The 12,456-nt window shown below is 40.6% G+C and overlaps 1 protein-coding gene across 4 annotated transcripts in view; it reads right to left on the minus strand.

Moving 5' to 3' along the window:
• Window positions 1-406: 406 nt before the first annotated feature.
• The window catches only part of UBN2 (ubinuclein 2), a 56,216-nt gene continuing 44,166 nt past the window's right edge, over window positions 407-12,456 (minus strand). For all 4 annotated transcript variants that reach the window (XM_040594856.1, XM_040594857.1, XM_040594854.1 and 1 more), the window contains 3 exons: window positions 11,800-12,046; window positions 10,950-11,039; window positions 407-9,822 (listed from right to left, as the gene is read on the minus strand). In XM_040594856.1, the coding sequence (XP_040450790.1) occupies window positions 9,773-9,822; window positions 10,950-11,039; window positions 11,800-12,046 (387 nt within the window). In that variant the 3' untranslated portion in view covers window positions 407-9,772. The remainder of the gene's footprint in view (window positions 9,823-10,949; window positions 11,040-11,799; window positions 12,047-12,456) is intronic.

The following is a 12,456-nucleotide window of genomic DNA, read 5'->3' on the forward strand; positions in this document are numbered from 1 at the left end:
TATGCACCTACTTCTTCCCTCTCCCCGCCCCCCTTCCTTTTATAGAGCGCGCGGAAGGCCGCTGACTGGGCAGCACCTCCCCGCGCGCGGCCTGGAAGACGCCTGCCGCATGGTGCCCTGGGAGCGCGGGGCGGGGCGGGCCCGGCAGTGCCCTTCGGCTCCTACCGCAGGCTAGGAGGCTAGACAGGGCCTGGGAATAAAGCACCTCAGAAGGCAAGATCCCTGTAAAACTAACACGTGATTAAAGCGCTGCTCCGTGCGAACAGTACCTCCCTCGCTTTCGCTAGCAGCGCCCCCCCCCCCCCCAAAGCACCAGTGAACAACCCGCCAAAAACCCCAAGCGACAGCCCTTCATGGGAAGCCTTTTTACGTACATGTTGTTCTGAGAAATGACAAGAGACAGGGCTAATATGTACATTCCTCTTTATTTAATACAGCACAGACACATGACATTAAAAAAGAAAAGTACACTCATGAAAAAAGCCTGTCGCAGTTAGGGACAGGGAACAGCTACGCTGAATTGAGTAAGGCTCCTACTGCAGAACAGGGGTCTGCCAGCAAGGTTGGATCGCAGAGCAAAGTCTGCTGCCAAAAAAAGTATCTTTGCACTCCTTTCAGGAAAGCTGAAAATAAAAGGGCAAATCCACCTTTCGGAACAGGTGAAGGTGGTTATCTGCAAGGTTCACAGGATACAAACCCTATTACTGCGTTTGGACCAAAGCACTCGTAAAACTCTCTGGCTATTCTTGCAGATGGTCGATAGTCCTGACCTCTGGAAACAGACGTCTCAGGGATAGCAAACCTGAGTATCTGGAAGGAGTCAAAGCATCAAGTAGTCACACACAAGAGTAAAAATTAGTCTCCCTGATAGGGCTCTGCTAGCCACAACTGGGAACGTGCAGGGGAACAAACGGACTTCCCAACTAACAAAAGACTAACAGCCATTAAACTGACCAGAACAATATACACATTTGGAACTGATGCGGGCTTTTGTGGCAGCAGCTTCTTCCTTTTCCTGCTTCAGTTCAGGATGGAAATTAAGCAGGCACCAGTTCCTCTGGCAAAGAGCCTTACACACTTTTAAAAAATTAAAATACAAAAAAGGGAGACAGGTGTATTTACAAAATCCATGGCTGGTACAGTACATCATTTTTAAGACACACTAAATGCTACAATCTTTCAGGTCCTGAGATTATTACACAAAAAAGAAAACCAAAACAACAAAAAAACAAACAAACAAAAAACAACCCAACCCACAAAACAAACCCAGACAACTCAAAACTTGCATTCAGGTCCAGTTTTATAAGGAGAGAGGAAAGAAATCAGATATTTAACACACAGTATCCCTTGAAGTTATTGGAACACATCTCCCTAAAAATCCAAATGAAAGTGGTGCTAGCCACCCAAATGTCGCTGCGTTTGGCTGTTCAGGCTTGTTGTCACAAGAGGGGAGCATTTCACAGGGGAGATTCTCTGGAGAGCTCATCAGGTGAGCACGCAGCTGTTAAGATCCTCTCTCCATCACTAAGCCCTATAATCCAAAATATGCAAGTATTAAAAGGAGGAAGGTGACCTTGTACAAATTCATGCTGGACTGAGTAAAGCATCACAGGAATCACCAACTCAAACAGGTTTGCTATCTCATAGTAACTGCATTCCTTTGTTTGAAGCCAAGAAATGCAAAGAATTCTAGCTGTGATTTAACATTCATTTATAACACAGCACTTGGCCAGCTGTTTGTTCTGAGCTACCTAGCAAAAGGGCTACCTAGTGAAAGGCAGGAAACACTGTTAATTTGTTTCTCAGCCTTTCATTGTCTTGGGGATTACAGCAAATCAGGTACAGTTAAGCTGGCTGTATCCAAACTTGCAAATACACACTCCGTAAGTGAAACCAAACAAAGGATACTGAGGCCAAACCTCTGTCGAGGGGATGATCCCCATGACTGTTAGCTGTGCAGGCAGGTATTTGGATGCTCTGTTCGTGACTGAGCCTCTTTTATCAGGCAGAACTAAAGGGACTTGAGCTCACACTCTTTTTCTTCCCCAATTAAATATTCTGAACATAGTGCTTTTGAATAGAAGTTATCATCACAGATGCCCTTTTATTATAAGCACCTCACTTTAAGCTAGAAAATGCCAACATTTTAAGGATTACTCATTAAATGCTTCTAACCCTCAGCAAAAGAAGACTACAAGAGACAAATCACTTAACAAGGGCACTAGTTTAAATGCTAAAATATAAAACGCTCAGTAGACTTTTGGGGGTAAAAAGTAGCAGTTAATTTTGTAATTTTTTTTAAACAGTAGTCCAAAAATAAAATTTTCCCATCTATTTCCAGTATGGATCTTGAGAACTATGTAAGAACATGGTACTAATTGCTACATGATGGAATCACTGGCAATAAAACACACACTACAGTTCTCACCTCTGAGCTAAATTGTTATTTGTAGTTACATACAACAAAACTAGGAGATCAGTGAGAAATACCTGGGGATCACAGTTTAGCTTTTATTTAAAGATCCAGCTACTGTGTAGCAAATAACTCCCCTTGTTTAGAAGCAACTTCATTTCAGTGAGAAATTGATTTCATTTACTTCTGATACCGGAAAGAAACCTGGGATGTCTCACTAGTTCTTCCCCAAACCCAATCTGTACATTTTAAAAAACAAAACAAAACATTGCTGCAGCTTCTTAAACCAATTTTGAGAGCTGAATATTCTAAAAAACTCTCACTCAAACCTGTCACAAGAGGTGATTTTAGCTTCCCTCTCGAAGCAACTTCATGACACTTGACACTAGGTGTTGCACCAGTGAAAGGGTTTCTTTTTTAAAATACAAATTTCTTTCTTCACGTTAGCAAAAAAGACTTCTGCAGTACAGACATTCAAAAAATATTCCATTTTCTTTGGGTAAAACTTCCACGTGTGTTAAGAGGGGTAGCTGGGGAAGGAATGCATGTAACACTGAAACATGTAAATACTTATCTGCATAGTTGATATTAGTGACTACTAATCAAACTAAGGCCTTATATGGAAAAAGCTGAGCACACCAGAAAGTTTCTTGCCCCACTTTCCACTCCTCTGGTGAAATCTAGGAAGTCTCAAAGAAGCCCTGGCTGCCTCAGCAGCTGCTTGGTTTGGCCTGTGATGGTGGTATCTCCTGACTGGTTTTCGTTGCTTTTCTTTCTTTTTCTCTTGGTATTAGACAGTAACAAATCAACTGTCTGTTGATAAAATAAATCTGCACACACTTCTGGGAAAACACACCACCAAAAAAACCCCAACCAAAACCCTTTAGTACTGAGCATGATAGGAGTCAAACATGGTGTACGCTGCTTGCTTTGGATTACTTCACCATAAAGAAAAACTTACTAGTTAATGGTTATTACCTAAGCAGGAGACGATGGCAAGGAAAGAGACTGAAATTCATTTCTAGATATAAAACACGGTGGCTTGGGTTTGTTTTTTTTGTTTTTTCTCCAGAGTTGCTCTGTAGAATTATAGCTGTCAGAAACTGCTACAAAAATACAGACCTATATCCTTGACTACTGACAAGATTAGCACAGTTTTATTTATGAGAAGTGTGCAAAAACAGCTGTAGGGAATCTTTGTACTTCCCCAGTTTTGGGCCAGTTCCAGGCCATGCTGATCTCTCAGCATAACTCAATAGCAGCAGCAGGGCTTTCTACGGCCCGAAAAGGCTATTACAGCAGCAAGGGATCACTGGGTCATAGAGAAAGGATGATGAAGCCACACCAGAAGTTTCCACAAACAAAGCATTCCCCTACACAATGGTTATCTTTCCACTGACCCAGTAAGCATACTTCTGGCTGCTTATTTTGGCAGAGATTTCTTAAGCAGCAGACAGACAGATATTCACAACAGCTGCATTTGTTAAAAAAGACTGCAACAGTACCCATCATCACCAACTGTAGATTCCCCATCTCACAGATCAGCCTAGGCTAAAGAGTTTGTGTGCCCAACATGAATTAGACAGCGACAGAAGAGCCAGGTTAGCTCAGTTTACTGCCACAGGTGGATGTGGCAAATTCCCCTGAAGTAACTTCAATGATGTACCTAAGGCACATTAAGCAGCACCCTCACTATCACTCCAACTGGCTGAGCTACCAGCAATAGTCCTGTCTTTGACTGGCACCATTAGAGTGGTAGAAGAAATCTGCCTATGGCCTAGTTTACATAAACAGGTTCACTCAAACATGTGAGGACAAGCTAAGAACTGAAATAGCAGTTAGGCTGTTCTCTGCCACAGGAACATGTTGTATTTGCTATCATATGTGTTCTCTAGACGAGCTCTCCACTTACGAAGGACTCTTCATTCCATTTCCATTCTGGAAAGTAAATGCTTCCTTTTCACATTGCAACTCAAAATTAGATCTTCCCCAAGGGAAGGACATCACAGCACTAGCGCAGTCTAGTGATGCGTACACGTGTTACCTTAAGTTTAGCACTCGTTGACCAAGTGAATTACTGATTTCAGGTATGCCTGTTTACGGCAAATTAAATAGATCCTCGGCATAGAATTGTTAAAACCACTAGATGACCTATTGCAGATTACTAATTTTGCCAGAGAACAAGAAAACAAGTACAGTCACTACTTTAAGGGTTCACTTGCAGCTAACAAACATGAACTTACTGTTCATTATATTAAGAGAACAAACCATTAATGAAATCTCAATAAACTGAGAAAAAGTACAACTAGAAAAGTACTTCATGGTGCATGATTTAGGCAGCATGTGAAGCGTAGCCAGGTTTAAATTCAGTTAGCAGCTGCACTCCTGCAGGTTTTACCAAATTCCTTCTTACACATGATGTGTAGCAGAAAGTATAAATTCCGGTAAATGTGAGAATCCTCACAATAACTGTGTTAGGCAGATGTGAGTAGCCACACACAACATTCCTCACAATTCACCTCAACTGAAACTTGTCACAAGCTGCTATTTTAACCTCCTCTCCCCACACACCTCCTTGGGGCTGTCAGTCACACATCTTTGCCTCAGACTCAGTAATTGCGTGAAGTGGTCCAGTATTTAATAAGGTTGCCAGACAGGGCCCATAATGTTTACTCATAACCTAATTAAGATCCAAATTTAAAACCTTCAGAGAAAAATGCAAGAAGCTTCATTCCCATTAGCCATTTCCTTTCTCTCATGCACATTTATGCACACTCACACACACTCTTTTTATTGTACTGCCATCTTTGCACAAGTGTTCACCGTTAAGTGTTCAGAGCCAGCAGAATGTAGGAGTATGAACAGGTTTCATGGGAATATTGCTGTATATGTGTGTGTGTGCACGTGTATGAGTGTGAGAGAAAGAACGCACAAGCACACAGAACCAATGCCATGGTACAGCAGCTATGAGGTTACACACATTACACTTTTGTTTTCTTTACAAAAGGGAACAAATAGTATAACAGCATAAAGCCATCTTGGCAAGCTTAAGATTTTCCTCCAAAATGCCTTCCAGCACTTCAGGATCTCTGAGAACAGTTTAAAGTGGGTAGGGAAATAAAATTAAAAAAAAAAAAAAAGGCACTTAAACAAAGGACAAAGGCCTGAATCAAGTAAGTCATGGAGGGTAACAGCCATTTCACCAGAGCTAAGACCAACCAAAATCTACCAACCTTTTTTTTTTAATTTCTATAAAATTAAAATTGCATAAAGTGTTAATTAATCAGTCATTTACCTACTGCTTTCACCTTCCTTTTTCATTTTATGGAGAAAAAAACAAAACCAAAAACCAAACCCAAACACAAAGCAAGTGTCCCTTTTACGATTTCCCCCTGATTCATGAAAAGATGGAAGTGTAGGAGGAAGCCTTCAACAGCTTGGCTTGGCTCCAGGTTTTCCCTGCAATGCCATCTTCAAAAAAAATCCAAAATAAAAAGCAGAAGAGGGACCACTGTGCTTCCACCAATTCACTCCTAAAAAAAAAAAAACCAACAAAAACCAAACAACACCCCCCCACCTAACAAAAAAAAAGAAAAAACCCAAACAAAACCCAACCAACCCAAACACCCCAACACTTCTAATCCATCTGTGGAAAAAAACTACTCAAAAGAAAACCAAAACCTGTAAACTAGATTAGAATTTGCTAATAAATACAGCCAAAAGTTCCTTTTACGAATGTAGCAGCAAATGTGATAAAGTTAGTTGGAGTCCAAGATGACTCCCAGAGGGTTAATGGTTCACACAACTGATGGCAGCTTGGGAGAGTTGCAGGATTTCTCTGTTTTCATGTCCTCAAGGGTCTTGCACCAAGTGGAGAAGGAGTGTGGAGGAAGGGTCAGGTAGGCGATGGGACTGCAGGAAGGAAACAGGCTCTTGGCACCTGTCCCACCCCCAAATCTGTGCATCAGACAACTTTGATTGGATTCAAACAAGAAGCAGAACCCAGGTAATTAAAAGTTACTTCTGATTAGCAGAAAACAGATGTGAAACCCACAGCATCCACACTTGTGACTTAGTTGATAGCTATTAGTCATGTATCTCAAATCAACAGAGAAGGCTGGACGAAGTGATTTCAGCCATTTGCATCTTGGATTAGGATAACACTGCAGTCCAAGGCATCGGGAAACTTTGCAGCCCGATTTTCATCTAGCCTGCCTTCTTTCTTTGCAAGTGTCTCAAAAGGATATAAAATAGCTACCATGACTTTTGGGACTTTGGATCATGTAGCAGAAAACATTACCCAGACGGTTTTAACATTAAAACCTGTGTTTGAAATTATTGCTTGCATGCGTTTGGGGCTTTCAGTGAGCTTGACATGTTGCTCATATACAGTCCCCAAACCGAGTTCAGCCCTGCTGTCCGGAAAAGACAGCTCTACTTGGCTTTCTTATTGCTTGTGAATACTGAGGGTTATTTAGTATGTACAACTACAGTTTACTTATTAACAAAGGCCCTTAAAAACTAGTAAAAACTTGGGGGAAAATGTCTGTAGAAGAGCTGCTGCTGTGCAGAAAATAGTACAGTATTAACCTAATTTTGCATTTGGATGTTGCAGGTATCTTTTACTTCCCCATCCTGTTTATGCTACCTGCAAAGGTCTCTGAGAGCCACCCTATCATTTCCTTTGATTTGGCCTTGCTAGGTTTAACTAGGGAGACCAGGGAACAGACTCTTTCATCATTATGTTGCTGATTCCAAAGCTCAGAAGCATAATAACTGAGAACAGATACCATCTTGGGAGGCTGTGTGAACTGGCTTCATGAACAACGTGTGGTCCTCTTTATTCTGATCATCCTACTATCTATTTCCAAAATAAGTATTAGTTGACTTGTTTCCCAAGACTGAGAAGCTCAATAGGCCACACAGACAGGAATACTCCTACCCTTCTTAAGATTTAGAGAAGATACTTCCCAACTGAAGATGAGGCATACTTCCAGGAAGAAAGGAATGTTGAAAGAAAATTTGTGCTGTAGTTATAAAGGCTCCAAGTCTCCCAGTCTAATATTTCATTAAGTACGAAGACAAAAGATGGCAATTTGAATGACATGCCTTGATGAGGAAAACATAGAAGAGGTAGAACTCTCCTAGGACAGGGTCTTTTAAATATATTGCTGCCTGAGGGCTGACTGCTGCAACTCCCTTAGCTACATGCACTGTTAAAAGCTATCAGGTCTGGTACAGTTCAGAGAATTAGCATCCTGCCAGAACTGTTTGGCCTCAAAAACCAAAAGCCATCTTCCTCCAACCCTTCCTGGAGAAAGAGGAAAAAAAAAATCAGATCAAGTTTGCATTGTAAATAGTTTATGGTATTTTGGTGGAATTTGCACAGTATTAAGAATGCCAGAGTCTACGTAGCTGTGTGTTTTAACTCTAACCTTGACGATGGAGATGCAAGCTCATCTAACCAACACGCCACATACAAAACATCAGCACTAGCTAAAACACATTTAATTGGCAGATGCTATGGAGTGAAATTAATGAACTAATGCATCTTATTTTAATTCAATCTGTCTTTCACAGAAGTGTTGTGCAAAAACATTTATTGCTGAGCTCAACCCAACAGTTTTATACTAAATACACAATATATATTATTTTAAATTCATGTATATATATTTATATAAAATTAAAATGAGCTCTAAATAGAAAAGAAATTGTCTGGTCTAAGAAAAATAAATCACATGTAAAAGAAACCTGAAAGCTATAAGTTAATCTATCAAAAAACATTTAAGATTCATTATCCATGGGTCAAAGTCTCTCTGGGAGGTGTAAGACAACCAGTAGCCACTGGTTCAATCTCAAACTACTGGAAAGGCTAGCTACTAGGAATTTCAGTATCTCTGAGCAAAGGATTGCTTCGGGGTTGAAGAAGGGCATCATACTGTTTTATTTGCTCCTTTCCCCTATGACTTGAGTACAATTTCTGCCATTCTCACCTGTTATCTGACAGCGCAAGGGACTCAACAGCAAAGTTCTGTCCTAGTGTTGAAAGTGCAACATGTGCTGGAAACTTCCTCACTTACAAATGAACCAGTCTATGTATTGCTATCTGGGGGTGGGTAGGTGGGGGAGGTGGAGAAGGCAAGCCAGCTTTGCAGTCTTGTGCTACCATGTAAGAAAAGAGTTCAGGTCAGGAACTCCCCAGGCCAGCAGGGGCTGGAAATGCTGAAGACAACCCATTCAGCCCCCAGAAGAGAAGGCACCTCTGGTCGCTTTTGAACGACTCCTCTTTGGCTAATGCCTGAAGCAGTACTAACCTGGCTCTGGAATAGGTCACCATCAGCTTGGTTTAACTAGCAAATCAGTATAATGCATGGCTTTTGGGAGGAGTTAGATGAAGGATGAGGAAGATCTAGAATGGATAAAGAACTGGTTGTGTTTTATAAAAGACATGCCAATTTCCACAGCAGATAAGCACAAGACAAAGGCAAAGAAATTTTAACAAATGGAAGGACTGAGGAAAAAAAGGTGTTTTTTTGAAAAAAAAAAGTGGGAAAGAAATGCTAGTCTGACCAATAAAATGTGGGTTTCCTTTTCATGTAAATGGGAAAATTTCCGTCCTCTTCCTCCCTTAAATAAGAATGTTTATATTAAAGAAAATCAAATTAGGAGAAAGGGATTTCCCAGTAGTCTGTCTCACACAACTGAATGTACCAGGAGATCTGTTTTTGATCACAACTCTCTAATGAGACTGCATACATCTGTAGGCTCCCTAAAGCCAAACAGCCTTATAAAGCTGGAAAAATGCCCATATCAGAAACTGCATTTGTATAAGGGATTAATTATAATGCAAAGTATCCCAGCACCACCCCTATTCTACATAACCTTTGGTCCACAACCATACAGTACACTCAGGACCTGCACATAATCTTATACTGGGCACTTATGAAGTGGATGATACCACCTTACACAATGGATGGAGAAACCTATTCTAGCTCCTCTCACGCTTTCAACTCTTCATTGGACATCACCCAGGGAGGGGGAAAAAAAAAAAGTTTGTGCTGCTGTGGGTTTGACGATCAATTTCTTTTAAAAGCCAATCAGAGCAGATAAAAAAAGCTTGTTTCTTTAGGCAAGATCAAACTATGACCAGTCTGCATGACCAGGAGGACCAGTCCTCCTTTTCCTTCTCTCTTTGATCAAGTATTGTTTTCTTTTTCTTCTTCCTCTCACCACAGTGCTTGGGATCAGAATATGTAAACATCGACAGAAACAGCAGCCCTGTGACAATAAGCACTTTCCCAACTGGGCAGATTCTGTCAGCCAACCAGAACTGCTTCAGCTCCCTTGCTTGTCCAGAAGTCACTGGTTTTTCCGCTGTAACTTAGTGTCCCCTTTACTTTGGCCTCCATCTGTAGTTTATAGACACAGGAAAAGAAAAAGGAGAATAAAAGCGTGAGTGAAGTTTTTATAACTTACAGCAAAAGGTAAAGGAATTTGGCACGTTTAGCTTTAGCATCACCAAAAAGTACATTGTCTTTATATGGTGGATGACTTTGCTATTTCTAGTAGGTGAACTACAGAGAAGATGCACTGTTGGAATCTGATACACCAGGCTCATACCAAAAGATACCATTTTCTGAAGATGAAGTTGCAGCTTGGGATACTGAGAACAAATTTTAAAATCAAGCCTTTCTTTAGAAGCCTTCACATTTTAATAAAGCATTTTAGTATTCAACTCATGGCACTCACTGTGACAAAAAAATTAAGACTGTACCAAATACAGCCAATTGGTTTTCACAGCCTCTTAGAGCAAGAGTTTTTGGTGCTGAGGTCTCTTGAGACCAGGACAAAAAACCTCCAGCGAGCCACTTCCTGTTCCTTCTCCTGGCAAACAGCCTGCTCCCCCCCCACCCCCGGTGGCAAAGAAAGGATTACACTCTAAATTGAACCTTTTAAGGCTTTATGACAATTTTTCAGCCTGAAGCCTTACAAACAGAAAAAGGAGATGTGCTACTTCAGGCTTCTCTACTCAACCAAAATATGCAACTTGTCAAGGAAAAAAATTCTCAGGGAAGGCAGACCTTCCATTAGGAAACCATCACACTGTTCACGCATGTATACACGCTTACAAGAAACATGAAGCTTCTAGCTGGAAAGTCAGTTTCTCCCCCAAAGGAGAAATTAAAATTGAGTGGAAAAAACAATCTCACCACTACAGACTTTATGCAGCCTGTGTAAACAAAGGTCAGCATTCAGTAAGCGGTATTCCTTTTTCCACCACTAGCTGAATTTGGACACTTCAGTTTCTAGAACTGCTACACTAAAATATTACAGAAATTTCTGGACAGCTTTTGTTCCTGACATTTTAAGACAAAAAACTGTTTTCAAAAATACTGCTACAATACTGTCTGCTGCTATCAAAGCTTGTCCCTGTGTTGTGTCTTCTCTAAACCACTATCAGTTCTGGTATACATTTTGTTTCAGTCTAGGGCAGACATCTCAATTAAAAATAGTAAGAAAAATACGGTTTCTTTACCTGTGTAAGCTTGCTGCAAGTGAGCAGGCAGAGGTGAGTGAGACAGCGTTGCTGCATGCTGAGCACCTGGCTGTAAACCCTTCAGTAAGTCTGGAGGAAGGGGGGAGGAGAGCAAGAGATCAAAATTAAGTCTTAAGGACAGAGGCAGCCTTTGTGAAATAAGAGGGGTTTATTTTTATAGTGTAGCTATTCTAGCACGCCAATTTGCACATATTTCTGAAGATGTATCTCAACAATGAAAAAGATACACCTGATAGCATTCTGATGGCTGGAATAAGTCAATAGAAACAGATCTATTCAGCAGACATAGTTAAAAGTCAGAGCAAGGATCATGACTCACTACTGGGATGCAACTTTTCAAATAATTTCCTTCAGTGGAAAGACCAAAAATTGATATAGGTTAAAAACCTACAGATTTTTTTAAGCAATCAGAAAAAATAAATGCCATCTTGGTTGATACTTCCTCACAAGAGGATCGCTTGATATCTGAGATTACTGAGCTAAGGATATTTTGAGCAATCACATTAAGTCTCTTATATGAATTGTGACCTTTGAAGACTTTTAGGCTATATCCCTCTCTAAAGATCAGGGATTAAAAGTTAACCCAAAAAAGATGTTCAAAGCCAAGCATATACTGGGAATGTAACAATGAAGTTAAACTTGTAAGAGGCAATTGTTAATTTTTGGATAATTACATAAAGTTTTATGAGCAAAGAAATCACATTTACTCTTCTGTACTGACTTTCATGAACTAAATTTGAGTCTTAGAACTTTATTGCTTCCCTTCTTAAATTGCATTTTCAGGATGCATCCTTCCTTATAGCACAGTGTGATAACTAATTCCACTCACTCTGAGTTAGGCTGTGGTGGAAAGCCGCTGAGGTAGATCCCGAGGTGGTTGTCACTCCAGCTGTGTCCGTCCCAAAGCCAAGCAGCTCCAAGGGAAACTGGAAGGGCACGGTCACAGGAACAAGGCCACCCAGCATCCCAAAAGGAGTTAATGGTGTAGACGTCACGTTCTGACTGGTTACAGACAGGGGTGATGCCATGAGAGTCAGAGGTGAGGCGTTGGCCAGTAATGATGCTCCTGCTGTTGACTGCACAAAGAAAAGGAGTACTTCAAGATTTCAAAGCTTTGAGTTATATTCTTTAAGGACTTAATAACTATTTCCTGTTAAGTATGGCCCTATTAAAAAGTGTATTTAACTATTAATAAATAGCTGTTTATCCACCTAGGAGGTCTGTCCACCATTCATCTGCTAAGCAAGTACAAATACATCTCAGATTTAGACATGACAGTATGGTTCATCTCACGTTTTTCTTATCAGCCTTACAGGTATTTTCCTCTATCACACACTGGATCTACCGTCAGAATCTAATGCAACATCTTCTATTAGATGAAAAATACAAAATTATCAGATGTAGACCTGAAGTTGTTAGAAGCACAGTATTACTCTCCCCTCTTCAAACCTGGGTTGTAACAGAACACTAACTTTATTTCTAAAGA

The sequence above is a fragment of the Falco naumanni genome, chromosome 5, assembly GCF_017639655.2.
Source record: "Falco naumanni isolate bFalNau1 chromosome 5, bFalNau1.pat, whole genome shotgun sequence".
Taxonomy (NCBI): Eukaryota; Metazoa; Chordata; class Aves; order Falconiformes; family Falconidae; genus Falco; species Falco naumanni.